This window comes from Lagenorhynchus albirostris, chromosome 8 (assembly GCF_949774975.1).
Source record: "Lagenorhynchus albirostris chromosome 8, mLagAlb1.1, whole genome shotgun sequence".
Classification (NCBI taxonomy): Eukaryota; Metazoa; Chordata; class Mammalia; order Artiodactyla; family Delphinidae; genus Lagenorhynchus; species Lagenorhynchus albirostris.
The window spans coordinates 88677502-88704923 of record NC_083102.1 but is presented as its reverse complement, the minus strand read 5'-3'; the positions used below and the strand labels follow the sequence as shown (position 1 = coordinate 88704923).

General features: G+C 37.6%; 1 protein-coding gene across 1 annotated transcript; it reads left to right on the top strand.

Annotated features, from left to right (window-relative positions):
- The first annotated feature begins 359 nt into the window (after nucleotides 1-359).
- On the top strand, nucleotides 360-25910 carry SYPL1 (synaptophysin like 1). The gene is made up of 5 exons (XM_060157273.1): nucleotides 360-533; nucleotides 16316-16440; nucleotides 17755-17962; nucleotides 22698-22886; nucleotides 24467-25910. The coding sequence occupies exons 1-5, from the start codon at nucleotides 465-467 to the stop codon at nucleotides 24599-24601; spliced, it is 726 nt and encodes a 241-aa protein (XP_060013256.1). The 5' UTR covers nucleotides 360-464; the 3' UTR covers nucleotides 24602-25910.
- The last annotated feature ends 1512 nt before the right edge of the window (nucleotides 25911-27422 follow it).

Sequence of the window (27422 nt, the reverse complement as noted above, 5' to 3'; positions counted from 1 at the left end):
GGCGTGACGAGACCTAACTGAATCCTCGGGTTTCGCGCTGGTCAGCGGCCCCCGCTACGCAGGGTTGGAACTGGGCACGCGCATGCGCGACAGGAACCCGAGCGCCGCGGGCTGGATTTGAGGGAAGGGGGCGCGGAGCACGCAGCATGGCGTCCAACATCTACTTAGTTCGCCAGCGGATCAGCCGGCTGGGCCAGGTGTGGCCCGGGAAGACACCTCCCCTTCCCTGCCTCTGCCCGCCCTTGCCTCCAGCGGCCGCCCCTCTCCGTCTCCGCCCCAGAGCCTCGGCGTGCGGCTCAACAGCCGCCGCCCCGCCCCGCCCCGCCCCGCCCCGCGGCCTCCCAGGCCCGCCTCCCGGAGCCCTCCCCGCTTGCCCTTTCTCGTGGCAGGGCAGTTCTGTCTTGTCGGTCCCCCTCCTCTTCCGCCCCGCTGTCCTGATTCTCTTTCCCTCCTTCCCTCAGAGGATGTCCTCCTTCCAGCTCAACCTCAACCCGCTCAAGGAGCCGCTCGGCTTCATCAAGGTCCTCGAGTGGGTGAGTACAGCCTGCGACCCCCGGGCGGGGAATCGCGCCGCCGTTCCCGCTCCGGTTCCGGCCCGGCCGGCGTCCTCGGCGGGGCGGCTGGGGGCTCCGGGAGACGGGATGCGGCTCGCTCCGCGCGGGGGAGCGAAGCCGCCGTTGTCCCCGAGACGGGACCGGACGGGACTGGAAGCGCGGGGAGGGGACAGGAGGCCGCGGCCTGGGCCTGCGCGGGGCGGGGACGCCGCAGTCGGCGTCGAATCACGGGTCCTTCGGCTGCCTCCGTCCCAGGCGGAGCCGCCCTGCCACACCGAAGCTCACCTCTGGGTATCCCTCGGGGAGTGGTGGTTTAAATTTCTCTTTGGCTTCACTGCTTTCCGCAAGGGAAGAGGAAACTTCCTCTTGCGGTCTAACCGAAACCCGGCGGGCCGGAGTAGCACCCCGGCCGGCGCTGCCTCTGCGCCTCCGGTAGAGCCCGTGCATTTCTGCCCCGTGCGGACTGGAGGCCGCGCTCCGTCGAAAGCTGGTGTGCCTTCCCTAAGTGATCTGACGAGCTCTCGGGTCTTAATTTGCTTTTAAGATTGGCCCCAAGTTAAAAATGGATAAAAATAAACTGTGGGTCAGGGAAGCGGGCGGGGGTGGGCGGAGTAGGGGAGAAGGTCTAAGCAAAATGCGTTGTTAATCCGGTCGACTGAAACACAAGTTAGGAATCGCCATCCAGTTTGTTTTAGGTATTTCCCAGCAACATCCTGCAGTCAGCTCTTAGTCCTTCCCTGGGAACACTCTCAGTCATTAGCATCAAAGCAGATTTATTACTTTGACCTTGGTGATGATCAGTCACTTTGGAGGAGTTGGTGAATACACCAGGCACTGCACAGTGCCTTCGGAGTTCGTGGCCTAGGACATATTCCAGTGGTGGTTTTCAGGCCCGTATTAATAGGCAGCTGGCATCTGTCCAGCGTGCAGGCAAGTTGCTTGTTTAGCCAGCAGCATTTACATCCGTAACTCTTCAACCCCGTATGTTAGTGATAAAGTGGTGAAGAGTAAGAACTTAGGATTTTCTGTTTTAAATAACCTACGAGGATGTTTTAAAAGTAACACAGAAGCTCACATTCTCTAATGGGTGCTCAGTCCTGATTTCCTTCCTGCACCCAAGGGTTCCTACGTTTCCCCCAAAGTTTTACTTGGTGTTTTCTGAAAGCTGAAATAGTGCTAATTTCACACAAATGTTTACTTTAAAGACACCTAAATGTATATATTTAGGGTTCTGTTAAGCCTAAGCCCAGATTTAAATATAAAGAAGATTCTTATTTGAGTATATAAAAATTTTAAATTGCAGGATGAAAAACACATTTAACTGAGCTAATCAAATATCAGGTTTAAGAAAAAGTCTTTTATACCTAGTAGTTTAATATCATTGAGGATTATAATTAAATTTATAATTAACTTAAAATTTCACTTAAATAAATGAAGAGGCAGTTTATATTTATGCTTATATTATTCGTCAGTTTTTTTAAATGTAGACTTAATTTTTTTCTTAATATTTTAAAACAGTGATAAGTTTATTAGTGATCATAGGTCTGACATATTTTGAAAAATGTCCTTTTTAAGCTTAAGGAAATACTACTTTCAGTTTGAACAACTTACTATCACACAAGAGAATCTTTTATGAAAAGAGTATTCGTTGTTCATGGTGTAGAGAATATTTATTCAAATATTTGAATGTGTATTATATACAGGTGCTGAGCTAAGCACTAGCACTAGACCATGTGAATAAAACATGGTCTTTTCCTCATGACCTAATAAGAAAAACATGAAAACAAATATGAATATGCCATATGGCCAATACTATAATAAAGGTATAGGCAAAGTGTAGTAGGTGAAAGGAAGGAGAAATCGATTGCTTGGAGGTGCTAGAGAGAATTTCAGATGAAAGAACACTTGAAGGATGAGTACTTGTTCACTTGGGGAATGGTTGGGGAGTGGCTTTCCAGGCAAAGAGAATCTTACGTTCAGTGGTGTGAAAAGTTGAAGCAGCATAACCCTATTTGCGAATTTAAAAGTAATTGGGGTTGACTGGAACGTATACCGGGAGGGAGGGTGTGGTTTGAGATGATTCTGAAAGGTTTCAAAGGGCTTGCAGAATAGTTTGGAGTTTATCCTATGGGCCAGTGGTTCTTAATCCTTTGGGTTAACCTTTGATAATCTGGGCCCATTCCTGAAGAAAATGCATATGTGCAGGTACAGAATTTGGGGTTGTTTATCGTACAGCTTCCATCTAAGCCCAGAATTCCTACCGTGTAGGGTGGATTCACTCATTCAAGAGTAAATAAACAAGTGAATAATATAATTATATTTGCCTTTTAGAAGTTTTTATTTTGTCAGCAGTGTGCGGAATGAATTGGAGAGGAAAGGTCATAATTGAAGAAAGGGAAATCTGTTATTTGAAACATAATGAAGGCGTAAAACTAATTGCAGTGGGACTAGAAAAGAGAGGTTTAGAAATTTGAATATATTTGTAGGGTGAAGAAAAGAGAGGGCTGTAAGATGACTGCCATATTTCTGACTCGGATTAGTAGTGGCACATCTGTCTAAGACAGATCACTAAGGAGAAGCAGCAGATGTTTGGTGGAAGGTCAGTAAGTTTTGAATGATTGAGTTTGTGGTCTCTTTAAAGCATATAAGTGGAGGTGTCCTGTAGGCAGTTAGATACATGGATCTAGAGTTTAGAAGACAAGTATGGACTGGAGATTCAGCAGGTATTTGGCAGCAAAGGAAAAAGGTATTGTTAGGAAGTTGGAGAGAAATAACATCTTAGCATCACTATTAGAGATATTTCAAGAAGAGAGTACTCAGCAATATTAGGTGCAATAAGTTAAGAAAAATAATTACTAAAATGCATCCCTTGATTTGGGTAATCAAGAGGCTTTAGTAAGAGCAGTTTCGGTAAAATCAGAAACCAGATGGTAGTAGGCTGAATGGATGTATGGTAAGAAAGAGAAGACAGTGAGAGTAAACCACTATTTGACTGTGAAGATGGGAGAGATTGGGTGGTAACCTGTTTTAAAGATGGGAATGAGTGAATGTGTGTGTGCGCTGTAGAGAAGAGACTTGTGAATAGAAGGTCTAAAACAGAGGCAGAGAGGCATAAGACAAGGCTCTAGAGGATAAAGGCTCATAGTAGGAATTTTTAAATGTGTTTTGAATGAATTGGTCAAGTTTCATAAGGTGTTGATTGAGATTACCTCTAAAAATAGTCAATAAATACATTTACAAACAAATCTAAAATCTAGATAAAGGCTACTTACTATCCATATAACTAGAAGAATAATTCCCCAAATCAGCTTACCTTTAGCAATGTTCTAGAAGATGTTAGACTAAGATATAACCTGATAATATGTAACTTTCAAGGGGTCACAAATATGAAGGCCTCATAGACTTGAAGGCAAGTACCCAGTAAATATTTATTGACAAAATAAAAATACAGTCACCAAAGCAGAAGCATTTCTATTTTGCTTCTGAACTGTAGCCACCATGCCTCTCTCTCTCTCTCTCTCTCTCTCTCTCTCTCTCTCTCTCTATATATATATATATATATATATATATTTATATGAATCTACTTTAATCTACTTCTGGCCCTTAGTTACAGTGCCTGGCAGTGACATTGCCTTAGTTCTGTTTGTGTAATAAGTACTCAGTAAAGGTTGAATTTTTGTTGTACTTATATGGGAATAGCAATACTTCACAGGGCTGTTGGAATGACTGAGTTATAAATATGTGACTAATGATAATGTATTTGAACAGGTCTTAGTAGGTTCTTCAGAACTGAAATGCTATGTTTCTAGGAAGACTAGATCCAGACAGTGGATACAATTTGAGCCCTATATGACTAACATATCTTCCGGTCCTTCAAGATCACTAAGTTCTCGTTTACATATTTTAAACTTTAGAAATGGTTATTGTAGACTTTTCATTTGTTTGTGTGTTTTCCTGCTTTTAGCAGCCTGTCAAGGTAATAAGATAAAATTTAGGTGAGATTAGATGCCCCATGTGTAGGAGTTGAACATGGAAGTAAAAGGCAAGGGTTAATGTTATCAAAGCAGCTTTTTCAATTATTTAATATTTTTCTAGTAAATTTTAATTTGGATCTTACTTTGTTATCACTAGTATTTAGATTAAAGTTTTTCATTAAAATGACTATCTCCTTTTAATATTGAACACTGTGTTTTGGACTTTTTTGCTACTTAGGGTGAACACTGGTCAAATGTTTAGCTCTAAATAAGTCTAAGTAATATGCTTTCCTAATTCTACACACACAAAATTGTGGAAGAGATACTGTTTGGGAGTATATAAAGGAATTATAGACTAATTAAGTTGAATTTTAGAATTATGAATATTTTTGTGCTGGCCAAGTTTACTCTCAGTGTTAACAGGAGATATTTATTGAGTTCAATATATGTTCTAGGGCTTTACCTGTATTTTCTCATTTAATTTTCTGACAACCTATGAGGGTTGTTATCTCTATATTACATGTTACCGTTGTCATCTCCATGTTACTGAGGCTTAGAGAAATTAAGTAATGTACTCAGATCCCATGATTGTGATTACTACATCCTGGACTCAAACAGTCTGTTCTTAGTCTTTTCAGTAACTTACCTTTGTGTTTCTGATTGGTCTTTTAATAAATTAATGAAGAGATTACCCAAAATTTCAGGCTTAAGAAACAAAAACATAAGGTACCTGAAGTAATTTTTTTCTTGTTACATGCATATTTATAACAGGATCTTAGGAGGAGTTAAAAACAAGTAGGGTTTTCTTGATTCATTTATCAAGTTTGAATTTTTTTCTGATTTTATACTTATAATTAATGAGCAAATTCAAAAGAACATTTAAAAACATTACTTTGGGGTAAATTATTATCCAGGAAAATTAGTGTGAAAAACGATGAGAAAGAAAACCCATAACCGTTTGAGCATTACATATATCAATTTGTTTAAAAAACAAACTTTCAGAAATACGTACTAGTTTATCTAAAATACTCTAAAAGTTTAGTCATCCCAAGTAGATTATAGGATTTTTACAAACAGGGACCATGTTTTATTCTAATTTTGTGGTTATAACATAGCACAGAGGAGCAGCCTAGAAAATACAAATGATATTACAGAGTATAGGGGATGAGGCATACTCAGAACGATATTTTTTTCATCCATTTGCTTAATACTTAAATTTTTAGGCTATCAGTCTATGGCACAGACTACCTTTTAACTTACCTTTCTCTTAACCTTGCCATTTGTGTTCACTTTTTTCCCCTATTGTAGAAAGGGAAAAAAGGATTTCAAATGGCATTTTGTGCCTACCAGGACTCTATATACATGTAAAACTTGTAATAGACTTACTGACTTACCACTATGCCTTTGCTCTCTGTTTCTTCTACCCGGAATCCTCTTAGTGTTTGCCTTGAACCCTCTCATGGGATATACTAGATGTTTTTTTCATAGACTATATATATATATATGTTGTCAGTGGTTTTAGAATGTACATATATACACATACACACTCACTTCACACATACAAATAGCAATCTCTTATAAAACATTAAAGGGAAAATTAAGATAACAGCAGTGCTTTAATACAGTGGTTCTCAAAACACTTTGGTCTGAGAACCCCTTTATACTCCTAAATATTGAGTGCCTCAAAGAGCTTTTGTTTATGGGGTTGTATCGATTGATACTTACCATGTTAGAAATTTAAGCTGAGACATTAAAAAAAATTTTTTTTTAAAATAACGATAATTAATCACTTGAAAGTTTGATTACATCAATGGCAACAAATGCTGCTGGTTTTCCTTGAAGTGAAAGCCTCATCTTTTTCAAGAAAAAGATCTGACAAATATGCAAGTCTGAATACCTATATTTTGTTTATTACTTATTTTTTCAAGTAAAAATAGTATTTAACGAAAAAAGTGACTAGTTCAGCAAAGAACTCAGTTGTTTAAATGCTTTCCCTGCAGACCACCATTGTATTTAGGTATGCCGTAAAAGTGGGGTTTTTTGTTCGGAGTGGATTTGCTAGATCATATGGCAACTCTATTTTTAGTTTTGTTTTTTTTTTTTCCGCGGGCCTCTCACCGTCGCGGCCTCTCCTGCTGCGGAGCACAGGCTCCAGACGCGCAGGGTCAGCAGCCGTGGCCCACGGGCCCAGCCGCTCCGCAGCACGTGGGATCCTCCCGGACCGGGGCACAAACCCGCGTCCCCTGCATTGGCAGGTAGATTCCCAAACACTGCGCCACCAGGGAAGCCCTATTTTTAGTTTTTTAAGGAACCTCCATACTGTTTTCTATAGTGGCTGTACCAGTCTACATTCCCACAACAATGTAGGAGGGTTCCCTTTTCTCCACATCCTCCCCAGCATTTATTATTTGTAGACTTTTTGATGACTGTTGTTCTGACTGGTGTGAGGTGATACGTCATTGTCCTTTTGATTTGAGGTTCCCTGATAATTAGCATGAGCATCTTGTCATGTGCCTATCAGCCATCTGTATGTCTTCTTTGGAGAAGTGTCTATTTAGGTCTTCTGCCCATTTTTTGATTGGGTTGTTTGTTGTTTTGTTGTATGAGCTGTTTGTATATTTTGGAAATTAAGCCCTTGTCGGTTGCATCGTTTGCAAATATTTTCTCCCAGTCTGTAGGTTGTCTTTTCAGTAATAAAAGTATTTGCACATCCTACTTCATCACACAGAATATTAAGAAGACTCAAATGTCAGGATTTAATAAAAATAACAATTTTTCTGCTTCATCGAAGGCATTCTTAAGTAAAACTGGCTTTTTTTCTTTAACTGCAAATGCATGGCAGTGAAATAACAGTTTGATGCTTTTGCTGATTCTTACTAAAGCCCAGCAGTTTTACCCACCAATGCTTTTGCGCAAATCAGCGCAAATGTCAATGTAGTATAAAAAGCAAAAAATGTTGTAATAATATTGTAAAAATATTTTTGACCTCGTGGACTCCTTGAAAGAGTCTTGGGTATTCCCTGGGGTCCACAGACCACACATTGAGAATTGCTTTTCTAATACAGGATAAACATCATTGGCGACCAGCAATGGAATGGAAATATGGGTGGGAGAAGGACTGTTCCCGGATCTGGGAAATAAATCTGAGAAAAAGCTTCAACCTATTGTTTGGCTTTATAACTTCCATGGAGTGGAGTACTTAAAGAAGTAGAGAGAGAGAGAAATGGCCCCCTAACAAAGACCTGAATCAACCTACCTGCTTAAGGTCTGGATTTGTGTTAACTGCAATATTCTCCTATGTTGGTAGTTTGCGGTCCCATTATAGGATAAGGTATTTGTGGAGTAGGGCAGGGGTCCCCAACCCCAGCAGGAGGTGAGCGGTGGGCGGGCGAGCGAAGCTTCATCTTCCACTCCCCGTCCCTTGCATTGCCACCTGAGCCATCATCCCACCCCCACACACACACCACCCCCGTCCAGGGAAAAATTGTCTGCCACGAAACCGGTCCCTGGTGCCAAAAAGCTTGGGGACCGCTGGACTAGGGGATTAAGAAGGCCTGGTAGAAATGACCAAAAAACTACTGGGAGGGAGATGACTTATAAAACCACCAGACCAGGATGGGGAAGCGGGGAATAACATACTCTCAAGTTGAGCTTACATCAAATATCCTAAAAAAATACATGAAGAAAACTAATGTTTGCTTAAAAGCTCAAATTATATCAGTGGCAACAAATACTATCAGTTTTCCGTGAAGTGACAGACTCACTTCAAGATAGCCATCCAGATCAACAATCAGAATATTGATTCGCTCCAAAAGACATAAAAATAATAGAACTGTCTGAAATGATTTTAAAATAAGTATATTTAGGTTCCTCAGAGATTTCTAGTTCCATACTCAGGTTAACAATTGTTTAAGAATAAAGGTGACATAAAGATGTTTTCAACAGTAATAATTGAGCTAGCAAAAATCTTCTAGCTATTTATTTCAGCAGGAACTCAAGTTTACTTCTCATGATCCAAATTCTTAAGGGTTTTGGAACTGTACTAGAAGGCTATTTAGAGCTTTCTATGATTGTACTTTCCAAGCAGAGGGAAATAATAGAAGAGTGAAATTGAAGAACTTTGAAACTGACTTCACTGCTCAGTGCACAGTGGGAGTAAACTGAAATATTAACATCAATAACAAAATGTTTTTTAAAATGAATATCTTTGGTAAATGCTTCAGACTTTGATTTAGAAAAATCAGTACCTTGGCTCTAGGCATTCTAATCTGACTGATTGTAAAGGCAAACATGCTATGATAGTTCATTTAAGTACTGAATGATCATTTGATTTAGTAAAACAGCATGCATTTGATTTGGCACATAAACCCTCATATACAATATACTTTTCGATCTATTAATATTTCTGAAGATTTCAATTACATCATTTTCCTGAACAGATTAATCATGAAATTAAATAGCAGTGAGGACCCTGCAACTAGAAACGTGAAAGATACCCATAAATTAGATGAGTACCAGTGTTCCCCAGTAGAACCCTCTGTGAGCTGAGCAGGGTCTGAGAATAGGAACTAGGAACTCTGGCTGACTCTGTCATTGTAAGATTTTATACACAAAGCGCTAGTATGCATCTATAATTTAGATGCATGTTTTACTATGTCATTATCTTAAGGCATATTATTTATAGACACTCAGGGTAAATTTCATTCATATTTCAAATTTTAAAAAATCCTTATTTCAGATATTTGTCTAATAATTTCTTTTTCTCTTCTTTTTCTTTCTTCTTTTTTTCTTTTTTTTTTGCCAACTTCTGATCTGATTAAGTAGAATCTGTTTTTACCTGGTAATGTGACTCATGAATGCAGCTCATAGAGGGTATTAATGCTTCTATTTTCTCTTTTGGACATGAGGTTTTGTATTATCACTCAGTAGTTTCTGTAAAGACTTTTTTTTTTTTTGCGGTACGTGGGCCTCTCACTGTTGTGGCCTCTTCTGTTGTGGAGCACAGGCTCCGGACGCGCAGGCTCAGCAGCCATGGCTCATGGGCCTAGCCGCTCCGCGGCATGTGGGATCTTCCCGGACCGGGGCATGAACCCGTGTCCCCTGCATCTGCAGGTGGACTCTCAACCACTGCGCCACCAGGGAAGCCCCTGTGAAGACATTTTTAAGCCACCAGTCCATTTTGTGAAGGTTAGTTTGGTTAAAAGTAAATAATTTATTCCATAAAGACACTTAGCCAGGCACACTCACATTATTAAATGAACTCTATAAGTGGAAGAATAGGTGAAGGTATCACTGTCTGTCCTTCCCTGTTATAGGACTTCCTTACCTTCAGGATACCCAGCATACTGCCCCGACATCTGACTCTCTGACATACAGACCCAGCATGGGTTTCAGCAGTATGTTAATTTTAATAAAGCTTTATTTCCTTGTTTAAGTCTAAAAGTAGATATAAATAGGCATATTTTCTTCTTGTACACCAGTTAGATGAGTACTCCAGTCTATTTTAGAGAGTAGTATTCTATAGGACCAGATATTAGATACAGAATATAGGTATTCTAGATATCTAAATTAGTGAGGCATGTCTTGTGTCACTAATGTGGGTCCAGTGGGCAGAGAGATAAGTAGAACTTGAGACTGTCATAATGAATATGGAACCTTTTGACCTGAATAGAAGCTTGCTGTCATCCTGTCCCTGGATTCTTACTAGTTACTGTACAGGTGGAATTTCATATCAGCAGTTTCAGTCATTCTTTATGGGATAGAGAGAGAAGGGGGAATTAGTTTCATAAGTGGCAAGGAAATATAAATCAGCATACCAGAACACCTCATTTTAGACTAGAAGTACAAACGAAAGTGCTGCTAGGAACCCCTCATAAAGTAAATGAGTGAAACAAGTGTTTGGGAGAAAAAAGAATAGTGGAAGTTCATTGATTACTGGTAACTAACACGCATTCTGAGGGTTGTAGAGACAATAGAGAGTGACAGCAGTCTGGAAAGCACATACCCTGTCTTAGGTGTCATCTGTCATGCATTTCCATGTGATTGTTGCTTTATGGGGATATAGGTCTGATACTGGCATATCTTTATCCACACCCACACAGGAAATCCAAATTTTTATGTGCAGCATGCTGATATGAAAATATTGACAACAAATTCACATTTTTCATGAATACTGGGAAAACCACAATCTATCTTCTGGCCAGGTTTCACCCATGGGCTGCCAGTATATAACTTCTGATCGAAATCAGAGTACTAGTGCAATATAGGGAGAGGTGAGATGGTTGGATAGTTTACTCTCAGATTGTTTGTACTTCATTTAGTAGAAAGTGTGTACCTTATCCCTTTTTTCCCATAAGATAAAGACCAAAATGGCAAACATGACATTTATTTATCCTCATAACAAAAAGACAAGCTTGAAATAATGAGTATTTAAGACTTGAAATATGGTTTTATTTGTACATTATTGGCAATTGATTTTTTTTCCTTTAATTAAGCAGTTATTTAGTGAGCATTTGGTGTATGTCAGGCCTACTAGGTAGGCACTGAAAATCCTGAATAAAAGCAAATGCAAAGACATGACAGTCTGCCAAGGGAGAGATAAAGGCAGTAGTCTTAAAAGCAATAAGCTGTGGTACAGTGTGCCATTTATATACTAATTTTTGTATTAAATGGGAAACTAGTTTTTATCATTTTTGCTTTTGGGTTTTTGTTTTGTTTCGTTTTTCTAATAAGGCAAGATACACAAGAAAAATGCCTATAATAGAGGTAGTGAACTCAAGTCCATCTATTCAGCCCAGGAGACAGAACAGTACCACCACAAGGAACTGGGCAGGACCTTAAAGGATGAGCTTGTTGGAGAACCAGGGTGGGGGCAGAGGTGGGGAATCTTGGCAGACTAAACACGCATATCCAAGACATAAATACTTGGTGTGTTTCAGGAACAGTAAGTACAGTATATAGTGCAGTGTGACAGAGTTGTACAGGACCTGGCAGGGAGTATAGCGTATAAATCTAGAAGGATAAAGTTGAGGCTACCTCAGCCCTGCCTCTTATGCCAAATTAAGAAGTTTGGGCCTATGGGCTTCCCTGGTGGCGCGGTGGTTGAGAATCTGCCTGCTAATGCAGGGGACACGGGTTCGAGCCGTGGTCTGGGAGGATCCCACATGCTGCGGAGCAACTAGGCCCGTGCACCTCAACTACTGAGCCTGCGCGTCTGGAGCCTGTGCTCCGCAACAAGAGAGGCTGCGATAGTGAGAGGCCCGCGCACCGCGATGAAGAGCGGCCCCCACTTGCCCCAACTAGAGAAAGCCCTCGCACAGAAACGAAGACCCAACACAGCAAAAACAAAAAAAATAATTAACTAATAAACTCCTACCCCCAACATCTTCTTAAAAAAAAAAAAGAAGTTTGGGCCTAAAAAGATCTGGAAATCCATTGAGGAAATTTCTTCAAACAGGGGGGTGACATGACCAGATTTTTATTTCATATCAGTGTGACATCACTCTAAAAAGCTCTGTCCAATAGAAACACAGTGCAAACTACAAATGCCAGCCATACAGTAACTTTAAGCATCTTACTAGCCACATTAAAAGAGTGAAAAGAAACAGGTGAAATTAATTTTAATAATACATTTTACTTAACCCAGTATATCCAAAATATTATTGTTTCAACAGGTAATATAAACAATTGTTGATGAGATATTTTACATTCTTTTTTCATACTAAGTCTTCATAAACCATGGTATATTTTACACTTACAGCCATCTCATTTCAGACTAGCCATTTTTAAAGTGCTCAGTGGCCACATGTGGCTTATGGCACCTTACTGGACACTGCAGCTCTAAAGCCCACAGTAAAAGATGAGTGGTGTTGGGAATGAGTTTAAAAGTGAAAGGAGGAGTCTGTTGGGTTAGTCCCAGGGAAAAATGGTGCTGGCCTGAACAAAGACAGTGGCAGGAGTGATGTAGACAAGTAAACAGAGCTTTTAAAAGAATGGCATTATACCCTGTGTAATCTTTTTTTTTTAATTCTTTTTTTTTAAAATAGAAATTTATTTATTTATTTATTTTGGGCTGCGTTGGATCTTCGTTGCTGTGCGCAGGCATTCTCTAGTTGCAGCGAGGAGGGGCTACTCTTTCATTGCGGTGCGGAGGCTTCTCGTTGCGTGGCTTCTCTTGTTGCAGAGCTCGGGCTCTAGGCGCGCGGGCTTCAGTAGTTGTGGCACGCGGGCTTCAGTAGTTGTGGCACGTGGGCTCAGTAGTTGTGGCTCATGAGCTCTAGAGTGCAGGCTCCGTAGTTGTGGTGCACGGGCTTAGTTGCTCCGCGGCATGTGGGATCTCCCCGGACCAGGGCTCAAACCCGTGTCCCCTGCATTGGCAGGCGGATTCTTAACCACTGCGCCACCAGGGAATACCCCCTGTGTAGTCTTAGGCAACTTTTTTTCTTTCCCACTCAGCGTTAGGTTTCTACAATTCATCCTTGTTGAAGTAGGTAGCTGTAGTTTGTACATTTTCATTGCTATGTAACTTCCCATTGTAAGTACTGTATATCAATATAGTTTATCTACTTTCCTGTTGCTTCCCCTCCCCATATTTAGATATTATAAACAATGTTACTGTGAACATTCTTGTGCACATCATGTAGTACGCATGAGCAAGAGTCTCTGTTAGGTCTGTAAACATAGATACTAATCGTTTGTGACATTATCGCAAATACTTTCTCCTAGTTTATAGCTTGTTTTACATTCAGAAGCTGACTTGATTTTTAAAAAACCCTCTTTTTCTGTAGTTGAATTTACTCTATGGTTAGCTTTTTTTTTTTTCTTAAGAAATTCTTCCCTTCTTTGTGATCACAAGTTTTCTTTTATGTTGTCTTCATAATTTTTAGACTCACTTTTTACAGTTAAGACTTTAGCCCATCTGGACCGTCCTTCCTTGTGTTAGTTATCGATTTCAAATAACAAATTACCCCAAGCTTAGCACTTAAAACTATAGACAGTTTATCATCTCACAGTTTCTGTGGGTCAGGAATCTGGCAGTGGCTCAGCTGAGTTGTTGCAGCTCAGGGTCTCCCAGGAGGTTGACTGGGGTTGCAGTCATCTCACGCCCCCCTCTAGTTAACTAATATGACTGTTGGCAAGCCTCAGACAGTATAATTTCAAGGTCCCTCACATGGTTGATGGTAGTCCTCAGTTCCTTACCACATGAGTCTGTGAGTTGCCTGAGTATCCTCCCAACATGGCAGCTGGCTTCCCCCAGAGCAGGTGATTCAAGGGAGTGAGAAATGAAGACAGAAGCTGTAATCTCTATTACCTTACCTCAGAAAGGACATCCCAGTCCTTCTACCATATTCTGTTCACTAGAAGCAAGTCACTGTGTCCTATCCACATTTAAGGGGGGAAAATTAATCTCCACCTCTTGAGGGGAGGAATATCAAGGAGTTTGTGGTGACATCTTTAAAACCACCATTCTCTTTTCCTTAGTGCCCTACAATGCCAGCTCTGTTAGCTATAATTTGTCTATACGCACAGATCTGTTTCTGGCCTCTTTATTCCATTGATTCAATTTGTGTATCCTGTTTCTTTTTTCTAATTCTAAACGTGGGTACATACCCAAGACTCATTTCCTGGCCTTCTGTTTTCACTCTGTGTATTCATGCACATTTATGCTAAGAGGGTATCTATTCTTCTTTCTTTATTTTTTAACTCTTTTAACTGAAGATTCCAAACTATGTGCTGACGTTATACCAAACTCTTCATATCTATAACCAGATTCCTTTTCATATATCTCTTCTTCATGGAAAAAAAATTTCGTGGATGGTTATGATCCTGATTATGGCCTGATTCAAGGTCCTGGATGAATCCATGAGAGGCATTATATCAGTGTTCAACAGTATAGGCTTTGATACCAGACCTGTACTGAATTGTATCTATTTGCTGGCTGTCTGTGACCTTGAGCAAAACAAAGTTCCTGCCCTCTTTGAGTTTACATCCTAGAGAAAAGTGAGCAAACAAATAATGAAGTACTGTCAGGCACTGGTAATTACAATGGAGGAAAAATAGAGCAGTACAAATAAAGCAGAATAGATAGTGTGGGGTGGGAGGGGCACTGTTATTTAACATAGTGAGGTTAGGGAAAGGCCTGGGCTCTCTGATAAGGCCACATTGGAACAGGAAGCTGTGAAGTAGGAAGTTAGCCATGTGTTCCAGGCAGAGGGAATAGTTCAGTGCAAACGTTCTGAAGGAGTTTATCCCATGTCTTTAATGAATAGTAAAGAGATTTGGCAGGGGAAAAAGTAGCAACGTGAGATGAGAAATGTTAAAGGAGGAAAGGATCTTGTAGACCATTATATGAACATTGATTTTATTTGGAGAGAACTCAGAAGCCATTGGAGAGTTTTGAGCAGACAATAAAGTTTTCTGCCATATATATATATATATATATATATATATTTTTTTTTTTTTTTTTTTGCGGTACGCGGGCCTCTCACTGTTGTGGCCTCTCCCGTTGCGGAGCACAGGCTCTGGACGTGCAGGCTCAGCGTCCATGGCGCATGGGCCCCGCCACTCCGCGGCATGTGGGATCTTCCTGGAACAGGGCACGAACCCGTGTCCCCTGCATCAGCAGGCGGACTCTCAACCACTGTGCCACCAGGGAAGCCCTTCTGCCTTATATTTTTAAAAGATGATGCTGGCTGATGTGTTGACAGTAGACTGAAGCAGGGGCAGGGACAGAAGTAGGGAGCATCAGTTTCAAAGGCTGTCACCATATAATTCAGGCAAGAGGTGATAGTTTTGATTAGGATGTTGTGATGGTGGTGGTAAAAAGTGATCAAATTCCAAATATATTTTATAAATAGAGCCATCAGCATTTGCTGAAGGATTGAGCTCTTGGTCACTACACTGTATCTGGGCTTTTTGTTTGTTTTGTTTTGTAGAAAATTCGTAAGATACAAATAGAAAAAGGAATTATCTTTTGTCTTCTGTTCAGAGGTGACCACTTAAAATTTTAATGCATAGACTTTTTCATTTTTGTTGTGTGTGTATGCATAGATGTAGACTCATGCACAACGCATTGCTTAAACAAACTTTATATGTATTGAACCATTTTCTTTATCGTTAGATATTTCCCAACATTTTAATGACTGCATAATGTTCCCTTGTGGAATTGAATTACAGTATATTTGATTCCCTGTCAATATTTAGGATGCTTTCAGTTTTTTTCCTGTTTGAATAGAATTTGAGAAAACACCATTACATTTCTTTAAGCATATTTATGACCAGGAAAACAAATCTCCAACTACTTTTTGAGACCTCGAAATACCCACAAGTGAGGCTTATAAGCTCATGAAATAAGATCTCTTCTTTGCTTGTAGTTACCCTTAGGTTCCAAATAAAATACCTCCAATTTACCCCCTTTTGATTTTGATACTAATAAATAAGACTTCCTCTGAATTTCATACTAATATTTAATGGGTACACTGTAATTTGAGCAAATGTATTTTTTTTTAACTTCTCTATTGGAGTATAATTGCTTTACAATGGTGTGTTAAAATGTATTGTTATATGGGCTGTTATACCAGTTTCTATGTTATACTCAGGGGAAAATAAAATCACATTTGTTGAGAGTTACAAATAAATTTTTAAATAATTTGTACAATCTTAATTTGTAAATAAGAATTCTAAGAATGTTAGCGAGCCAATTTTTAATAATCACTATATTTAAAATTTTAATGACCTATGTTTGGGTACAGTAATGCTTCTTTTCTTTTTTGGTCTCACTTTGTGTAGATTGCTTCTATCTTTGCTTTTGCCACCTGTGGAGGTTTTAAGGGCAAAACAGAAATTCAAGTGGCTTGTCTAACTAATAAATCTGACAATAAAACGATTACAGCTACTTTTGGTTATCCATTCAGGTGAGTTATTTGTTTGTTTTTATGGTTTAACAACTCTTTTTGACTCATTAAAATTTCCAACAACTTACTGATCTTGGGGGGTAGAAATTTTTTAGTTGCATGCTCATTTGTAAGTAGTGATCATTGCTATTGAAAGTGTGGTGCGTGGGACCAGTACCTGTCTGCAGACTATTTTCCTGGATTGTGATGAAATAAATACAGAAAATGACAGTAAGCATTAAGAAACTTTCATATGATGTTGCCTTGACACTTTTATTCTATCATCCCACAGTGGACTGGAAATTTCAAAACAAAACAAGCTTGCTCTATCACCTTAGTTTGAGAGGCCATGTTGTGGAAGCAAACACAACTTATGAAAAATCCAAATTTCTCATGTATTTGCAATTACTAAATAATAATGTGCATTATATAGCTTTAAGACATGTATTTATATAAAGTGAAGAGCTCCTTGTGTTTCTTTCACTAGCATAAAACTTTATTTTCTGAATATTTATTTTATGACTATTTTGTTTGTAAGTTCTGTTTGACCTCAGTATTCATTAAAAGGTTTATTAGGTGTGTCCTGTGTTTAAGTCAGGGTGTGAATCCTCTTCCACTTACTAACTACTTACTTGACCTCTCCAGGACTCAATTTTTCTGTTCAATAAATTTAAATCTTCTAAGGTTGCTTTGATGATTAAATAAAATCTTACATTAAAGATATGTCAAATAGCAAGTGCTTGGTAATCAGTCATTTCCTCTCCATCTCTCAATCCTTCTCTTATAAAATTCCATTACAAGGAACAGTTACAGCCTCTGTGGTGATAAGTGCTTTTGTGATTTATGGATAGGGAAAATTAAAGACTTGGTGGAGTTAGCAGCTAATTAATGCAGAGTTAAAATGTGAATCATTACAACTGATTCTCCTGGTGCTAGTAACACAGACTCTCCCTCCTAGAATGGAATATCATGTCTCAAATTGTAAACCATTTTGTAACAACGCTGTTAATCTGCTAAGTTTTTATTACAGTAAGATAGTATCTGGGTGTGAAAGTGTTTAATTCAGTCTATATTCAGTCTATCATAACCAATTATGAGGTATAATTTATGATTTATGTACATTTCTTATGAAAATTTTAATTTACTTAAATATTTGAATTTTTCATTTTTTTAAAAGAATGTTTTAATATATTTGGGGAGTATTTTTGTGAAATGTTATTTCAATATTCTGCCTTTCTAATACTTCTGTATTAGAAATACAGAAGATGTATTTCTGTCTCTGTTGGAAGAGTCCAAGTAATTCATAAATTTATTTGAGACTTTTTTTTTTAATAGGTTGAATGAAGCATCATTTCAGACACCTCAAGGTGTAAATGTGTGTGATGTAGATTGGAAAAGTCATGTCCTTATTGGAGATTACTCTTCTGCTGCAGAATTCTATGTTACTTTTGCAGTCTTTGTCTTCCTGTACTGCATTGCTGCTCTTCTGCTCTATGTTGGTTACACGAACCTGTATCGTGATAGTCGAAAACTTCCCATGATTGTAAGTAATCACTTTCTTTTTATAAAAAAAAATTTATATAAGATATAAGTATACATTATATTTGAATTTAAATATGGATTTTCTTACACTGGAAAAAAAAGTTCTTGGCATAAACCAAGTTTCATTGTGTTTTGACCTGTGCTTGCCAAGAGGTTGAGCTTGCTCTCCTTGTCATGTTTAACCCAATTCTTGTAGCCTATTTGCAGCACTTTCTCTGTACTCTCTAGAGTACAGAGGTTTTTTTGTTTGTTTCTAACTCTGTTTTAACCTGGAAAGAACTCAAATATGTGATAGAGCGTATTAGGTTGCAAGTAGCAGAGAAATTAAGTAGAAATTAATGCCTTTGATTCGAAGAATTGCTGACCATGCTAGTAGTCCCATAACTGTGTTCCTATTTCTTATCTTTTTTCTCTCTTCTCAAAGAGACCCCCTTTATGCCTTAATACAACTTAATAGTCTATATCAGAAATCCACAAACTATGGCACACAAGTTAAATCTGACTCACTGTTTTTGGTTTTTTTTTTTCAAATAAAGGGTTTTTGGAACAGAGCTATACCCAAATAATTTACAGATAGTCTATGACTGCTTTCATGCTATAGTGTCAGAGTTAAGTCATTGTGACAGAGATCAAAAATATTTACTGTCTAGCCCTTTTCAGGAAAAGTTTGCTGACTCCTGGTCTGTGTTCTTAAATTCTTTAATTTACAATCTGACCCAGGTAATTCTATAAGAATTATAAAATTTGGCATTAGTGGCATTCATGAGCTAATTTTGAATCTTTAAAATGGCAACAAAGGATTTGGATTTGAAGTCCTGATACCTTTTTTGGCTTCAGGGTCTACTGAGCTAGATATAAAAATAATCTCTGAGACTTAGTTAGTAAAATTGCCCTGGATTATTGGTGGCCAATCCAGAGATAAGCTGTGGTTTTAAACTGGACCTCCACTACCAAAGAATAACTACAAAGTCAGTATTAGTGTTACTGACTTGAAGGGACAACAGAGGTGTTTTCGTGATATTGGTCATTTATATCCTGAGAAAACACTGACCACTGACATCTGCTTATTATTTGTGAAGTTACTTGAAAGGGTAGGCCAAATTATTAAATAACAGGTTTTATTTATTTACTTATTTTTAATTTTTGCTGCCTGGATCATAAGAATGCAGATGGTAAGTAAGGAATAAAACAATATTTTACCCTTCATATTTATTCCATTTCATATATCTGAGAAGAAATTCTCAAACCTGACATTTTCATAAAATATTTCTTGGTTGTTAGGTGCCTTTCAAAAAGATAGACATCACCTTTTTTTTTAATTTATTTTATTTTTGGCTGCATTGGGTCTTTGTTGCTGTGTGCGGGCTTTCTTTAGTTGTGAGCAGGGGCTACTCTTTGTTGCGGTGCGCAGGCTTCTTATTGCGGTGGCTTCTCTTGTTGTGGAGCACGGGCTCTAGGTGCGCAGTCTTCAGTAGTTGTGGCGCACGGGCTTAGTTGCTCTGTGGCATGTAGGATATTCCTGGACCAGGGCTCGAACCCGTGTCCCCTACATTGGCAGGCGGATTCTCAACCACTGCGCCACCAGGGAAGCCCCGACATCAACTTTTTTACTTTGCAGTGCCTAATCAACAGAAATTATGTATCAGTAATTTATAACTTCTGTGAACTTTACAAGACTTATTTTAAAAAAACCATGGTGATCATATAGTTATTATATTTTGTTAAAATTCTTTATAGTTTAAATTCCAAATGAAGACATTTCTTGCCAGTTTGTCATTATCCCAACAAATTTAAGTTAAATCTAGCAATGAGCTTTTTATTTCTTGTATTTTGATTAGTAAGCTTTAAAAATATGACACTTTAAAAAAATTAATTAATTAATTAGTTTATTTATTTTGACTGCCTTGGGTCTTTGTTGCTGCACGTGGGCTTTCTTTAGTTGTGGTGAGCGGGGGCTACTCTTCGTTGCGGTGCGCAGGCTTCTCATTGCAGTGGCTTCTCCTCTTGCGGAGCACGGGCTCTAGGCACGCGGGCTTCAGTAGTCATGGCATACAAGCTCAGTAGTTGTGGTACGCGGGCTCTAGAGCACAGGCTCAGTAGTTGTGGCACACGGGCTTCGTTGCTCCGCAGCTTGTGGGATCTTTCTGAACCAGGGCCCGAACGCGTGTCCCCTGCATTGGCAGGTGGATTCTTAACCCCTGTGCCATCAGGGAAGCCCTAAAAATATGACACTTTTTAAAGCAGCATTCAGGTCTATTTTTGTAGAGGGTTTTTCTGTCTAATAAAACTATAAAACTGATCTAGTTGTATCATTCAGAGCGTCAAAAGTAACTTTTCACCTCAGAGTAATCAATTAGTGGTCATATAGAGGAATAATCCAGAATTAGTTCCGTAAGTGGTTTTTTTGTTGGTATAATGTATGGTGGATACTTCTTATTTGTAAAAGTCCAGCCTCTGAATTAAATTTTGGATTCTACTTTTAATTTAACTGTATAAATGTAAAAAAGTTTTTTGTGTGATAACTAAATTTTTAACTATAGCCAAATACGACATGGATTTTTTTTTTTTAAGTGCTATTTGTTAATGAGGGTATGCTCTTTTATCAATGTTCTCAATTCTCTGCTAAGGTATTTCTAGGAGAATTTCAACTGTGACATTTAAAAATCAACTTCAGTTTTTAAGTAAATGTAGCACTTTTTTATGGTAAGTAGGAGGAGCGTAAGGGTTCTAGGCCATGTGGAGGGTCGGAAATAGCATAAAGTGAAACTAAACAAAGATAGGGTGTCCCAAATCATAAAGACCTGTTATGAGTCATATCCTAACTTATTGGTAGTACTAGGGCTGTCACAGACAGGTTGTGCATTGCATAACTCCACAACTAACTAGAGTCCTGAGTCGCACAGACTGTCTTCAGAGGCCCACATTTCTCCCACTTCCCCTCACCCTAAGATTACTTCGTGCATCATTTTCAGAAAAGTACCTGCTTTTGAAATACAAGAATGTCATGCCTTAAGCCATCAACGACGTGGACATAAAGAGCATAATCAGAAAAAAACAGTGTATTTTTAATTAGGAATTTGGAAGGAAGAAACCTAAAAATTAAGAGGATTTGACATCTGTTGGTCAAAACTATGAACTTTAGCCCAGAGAGAACTTGTTTAACATCTGATAACCTCATACTAATTATTAGTTCTTCAAAAGGCATTGTATTTCTAGCAAGTGCTTAGAAAATGTTTGCCTGCAGCACAAAGTACAGCAGAGTACAGCAGCAAGAAAGGGAGTACTCCCCCAGTGCAAAATATTTAAGCTATAATGTTTCTATTTTCTCTTTGATATACATTTTTTAAGAGGGCCAGTAGCAGTGGGGAGCTCAAATGCAAAATGCAAATACATTGTACCACCATGCTTGTAAAATTAGTCATTGTTTTGGTTCTCTAATTACAAGACGTTTATTCAGTGCCATCTTGACGCGGTGGACAAGCTATATATATATCACAGTTTCTATATCTCATACATGACCACTGGTATTTATTCGACATAAATGACTAAAAGTTCGTTGGCAAAAGTAATTTAAAACTAACCAGATTTATTTAAAAAACAAAACAATTCTGTGATAAGCTCCAAAACCCATTTCTGAGCTTGGAAAGATTTTTGCTGCAGATATGTAAGAACTCATAGTCTTGAGCATATCTGAATGCTTAGAATACATAACATTAAAAGATACAAATTTTATATTGTTCCCACTTTGGTTGTTAATTTAAAGGAATACCAAATGAGGTGGAACTTATACTTTACACTATCCAAATGCAGACTTTAAAAAAGTGTTACTTAGATCTTTGTAGCCAGTACTCGTTGACAGAATTCTAGTTCCCCAGCAGAATAGATTAAGGAAAATAAATTTTTTTCTTTATCTTATTAGTTCAGTAAAAGATTATCCAAAATATTAAAAACTTCAGTCCTATTCTTGGAATGTAATAAGTGGCAAACACTTTCTTAGAAAACATAGTGACAAGGTGTCTTGAGAGAGATTTTTTTTGTTGTCCCTTTCTTAATATAATGCGTATTCTTAAAATTTTGTGGTCATGAATTTAAAAAGAGACTAGTTATCCAGGATGTGTGCTTTTCACGATTTCATTATTAGAGGTAGATTTAACTAAAGTTAGAGGTTTGCCAGAGCAGTATGAGGAAGCAGGTGAAGGGTAAGGAAATTGAGAGTATATGTAAGAGATTATAATGAATGACCTCAGAATATAAATTAAAGAGGGAAATAAGATGAGATTGTAGGTCTCAGTGAGGTCAAAGGATTTTTGAGGTTGGGGTGTCAGAGGGAGTAAGCTAGAAAGAGAGAGGTGATATTGGAGAGGGGGTGATTAAAACAGAGATGATGGAGGTATACAGTTATTAGTGATAACAGGATCCAATATATGATCCTGAGAGGGAGAGGCTTAGATAAGTTGTGGTGAGGGCTGTGTAAAACTTTGATTTCTCCATGTGAAAATCTGACTCCTCAGGAGATAACTAAGTCTTGTTTACTGTTGTATCTCAGGCACTGGGCTGGCAATAGTAAACAGCAGTGTTTGCTCTGTTGACTGTGGCCTTTTTGATGAAGTATGTCATGAAGGCCATTTCTCAGTACCATAGGGTTCATTGTGATCTCAATTCCTTCATCATGAATTTGAAATTTAGTATCTTTAAATTAACTGTTCATTATTAATTCATGCTTATTTTTGCTTTAGGACTTTGTTGTTACTCTTGTTGCCACTTTTTTGTGGTTGGTGAGCACTTCAGCCTGGGCTAAAGCTCTTACAGATATTAAAACAGCTACCGGTCGCAATATTGTCCAGGAACTTCTGCCTTGTATTCAACAGAGAGTGGTATGTCATTTTGGCTCTGTGACTAGTATGGGATCCCTAAATGTATCTGTGGTAAGTATGCAGTGTTTATAAAATATGTTATTTCACTTATTAGAAAAACCTTATTAGTGATTCAAGAAAACAGTAGTTTTTAATAAATCTCTGGATGAATGTATTTTATTTTTACCAGCCTTATCAGAATCCTAGTTATCATATAGTCTTTACCTTTATAACAACAAAAAAAAGTTTTTAAAGAAAATTATTATTTGTAAACAGGTTTGAACAAGATCATGGTTGAGTCTTTCTTTTCATTAACATTGATTAGGCAAGACTTTGACCCAAAAGGCACTAATAATAGTCACTAACATTTACTAAGGCTGTATGCTAAGGTCATTACACTCATATCTTATTTAAGTTATCCAACAATTCTGAGAGGAATGTGGAAAGTGGTATTACTGTCTTCATTTTACAACTGGGAAAAGACGTAGCTCATATGTTAATTCACCCAAGGTGATGCAACTAGTAAGTTGGCAAAGCCAAGGTTTGAACCAGATCTGACTTTAAAGCAAGCCCCTTCTCTAATCTGATTTGCTTTGGGTGTATGAAAAAATACTTTTAGAGTTCCTTAAAAAATCCTAAAATTTTCGTCTATTTAAATTTCAATATTATTTTGTCTGTTATTTTATCCAAATACAGATACATTATTAATATAACAAGGGTATTATTTTTAGGGAGGTCTCATGTCTTTTCAGGAAAATATTTTTCCAGTGGATAAAGTCAGTCCTGCCTTATAAAGCAATTTGATCAAACTTCTGTTTTATAACTTTGTAATCTAAAAGTCTTTATATATATATATTGACAGTGATCTGAGATGGACAGTTTCAGAAATGTTGTTTTTATATCCAAATATACAAAAAGATAGAAAGCAGTTGGCCTTCAGTAATATGATAGTGCTCAAGCTTTTTACCTCACTCTTACCTCATAAGTCACTATTATTCTTGTATTTATAAAAAACTGAAAATAGGGTATCTTCAGTTTGTTCATCTCTGAGACTTTCATCTTCTCAGATTTATACCTAGGAAGGCTAATTTATTTTAGGTTGACTAATGCAGGATGTGAAGTAAAGTTCTTCTATGACTCCTTTTCTCTTCTGGCTGCAGCTGTGGAAGTAAGGGAGATGGTGGTAGGGGGATAAAGTAGGGAAATAGGAAAAGATGCACAAAGGATGTTTATAACCATTCAGATGGGAGAAAAGTAAAAGCCCTCCCAAAGAAGGAACCATGGATTCCTGTGTTCCTCTTCACCTGGAAGCACTGAAGTCTAAATATAAAGTAATAAAAGGAAGGTTTTAGTTACTTTTCTCAAATTTAATCCCATCTTGTAATAATGAGCATGCAAAAATAAGGTATCTTTTAGTCATGATTTTATATGTTACAAATTTAGAGATTTCATTGGGAATAAGTCATTATGTATCCAAATCTGGCATTGAAATGCAAAGTCTTCCTTTTTTAATTCCACTTTATGTCTAGTTCAAACTTTAAATGAAATAATGGTAGACAGCCTGTAGGTATTTAATATTTACAGGAAAACAAAGATAGTTATGAAATTTTAATTATATACTAGATTTTCATGTTTATTTTTCTCTTTCTTAGATCTTTGGCTTTCTGAATATGATACTTTGGGGAGGAAATGCATGGTTTGTGTACAAGGAGACCAGCTTACACAGTCCCTCAAATACTTCTACTTCCCATAGCCAAGGAGGTATTCCTCCTCCAACTGGAATATAATTGAAGGGAGAAGTACAGTACACTGTTTGAAATAGATGTCTATACTATGACCTGTTGCCAACATCTTGAGAAGCATTTTTTGTTTCTAATAAAAGTAATGGCTTTTTCAATAAATTGGTGGGTTTAAAATTTTGCTGCTTTTTTACATAAAGCTTGTGCCTTTCCTAGAAATTTAAGATGTAAATGTATTCTCACATGTGAATTTGAAAATTCTGGGGCCTATTATGAGATGATACACATTTTTAAATGAACAATAATTTCTTCACTAAGTTGTTTGCCTTCCAAAGTGTTTACACCTTAAACCTTAACATACATCTTCACTGAGAAAAGAGTTATATTGTTATATCATAATAGGAAGAAAATCTCTATTGGAATATACACTACTGTAAGTTTGTACAGATCATATTCCTAAGACCTGTCTTTGTTTAAGAAAGTCTTGATTACGTAAATCATATTTAGAAAAAACATTTAGTTCACAGTTTATATCTGAACATTGTTTATATGTTATGAAAAATTTTTAATACAAAGGCTGCATGTATGTTTTATTTCTGTTTTTCTAAATGACCTACAGTACTTGACAGGCGTACTAAAGTTGTTTTGGGAGTGGGGTTTAGAAATTTCTATTAGATGTATAGTTAATTTAGTGATTCTCTTGCATGAGGTATAAGCTTCCATTATGCTGGTTATTTAATAGATTGGCTATACAAGTAGAACATGGTTCACCGAGATGTTTTGATATGTATGGGCATTACTCCTAGTGATATTTGTTTGCTGTCCTTTGTTGCTCATACTCCTTCAGTGCAGGCTGAGGCCTCATCTCCTTGTAAGTACAGTAAAATAATCTACCTTTTTTTGCAGACTCTATTCATAGGGTTACAAAAAATGAAGGTTGCCTTTTACTTTTGAAACATTTAACATTTATATTCAATGAAGTTGCTATTTTGAGTTTAGTATTGGTATTGTGAAAATGAATGCAATTTGGATCTCATGTTTCTTAATGTTATTCTTATTTCACAAATGGATAATTAAGGAATTATACATAATAAACAGGGAACCTAAGGGGGCTCTATTATGGGTATGCTGTCTTTGCTCACACATTTGGGTGTCTTCTGAATATAGGGCTTATTCACATTTTGCTACCTAATATTTTTGCTGTACAGGCCCAGATTTCCTACTACCACATAATTGTTTATATGTGAAGCACATCTTTCTATTGCCTTATTTTTGTTGCTTTTGTTCATGACAAGCATTGTCAATATGAGAATGTATATCTTTTATGCAACCAGCTTAATAAAGAAGTTAAAGGAAAGAGTGCACTGATTGTTATATTACAAAGGAACTTTCCTCTTAAAGGCATGAGCAATGCAAAATGGAATGGATTTACAAAGCAAGAAATAGAATATCACAATAGTTTTTTTTTAAATATTTGGCAACAAATAAAAGAAAAAATGCTTTGGAGACACTGGTTCTATCCTTTTTTCTTTCAATCTCATTTTTAAAATGCTTATTTGTAACTTTCAGATTAAGTTTTACTGATAAACCTTTTCTAATTGACTGTCCAGTTGGCAGCAAAGATTCTTGATAAAGAGTGTATGCTCTGGAGCAAAACTGCCTGAATTTGAATCTTGGCTTCACCACTTACTAGCTCATTAACTTCAGGCAAATTACTTACCCTCTGTATTCCTCAGTTTGCTTATCTGAAAAACAGGAATAAGAATGCTAACCTCACAGAGTATTTATGAGGTTGAAGTGAGTTAATAAATATAAAGTCCTTGGAACAGTGTTTAGCATTACTTTATAAATTTTGCCTATGACTACTAAATTCTGATAGCATGTAAGATAGAGATTCTTGAGTCCACAGGGCTAAGGTGGGGGGAGGGTGGTGGTCTTGGGCAGAGAGGTAGGATGAGCTTCAGGATTACATGGGTCTCCCTTTATATTCCTCAGAGTCCTAGATGTTTTGATGTATATTTTTCTGTTGATGTTAGATGTACGTAAAGTTAATGACATTAAATGTTAATAGCTAATGAGATCACAGTAGATCTAGGAAAGAGTCGATTCTGTTGCCTTTCACTCTCTGATTTTGAGTCAACATTACAGGGTTAAGTGATTTATAGGATAATTTCCAGGACAGAAGCAATAAAAGCTTTGACTTACTAGGTGATAGGTTGCAAAGAATTTTTTGTAAACAGCGTTATTACTAATGTTTTTGTGAATTGAAGTCACTTGGATAAAAATACTTAATTTTTAGTCTACTGTAAATGTTAAGGTCAGTTGCTTGTTATGTACTTTATGTTTCACACTTAATTTAAAAATTTAAAATTGTGTAGCATTTAAGATGGGTAAGTATAAGAAATAGTATATAACCAAGTCTCCACCACTAAAGAAAACAGATGTTAACATTTTGTTTTATTTATGTCAGATTTGGTTTTGTCTTTTTAAGGAAATAAAACATTACAGATACAGCCTTTTCCTTACTGAAGTAGATTTTTCTCACCTTTCACTATTAGAAATAGCACAAATAGCACTGAAATAAATACTTTTGCAAAACGTGTGAAGGCTTCTCTAGGACATATCACTAGAAGTAGAACTGTTGGAATGTGAGGTATTCACATTTTCAGTTGTAACCTAGGTATTACAGAATTGATCAATAAGGTGCATGTATCGTATCAGTTTAGTCTCGCACTAACAATATGTAAGAGTCCCTGTGGCCCTGTATTCTTGTCCATGCTTGATGTTATTGTACTGTTGCCAGTATGATGGATTTGAGATAGTGTCTTTGATGTTTTTAAATTTGTATTTCTTAGATTGCTATTTGAGT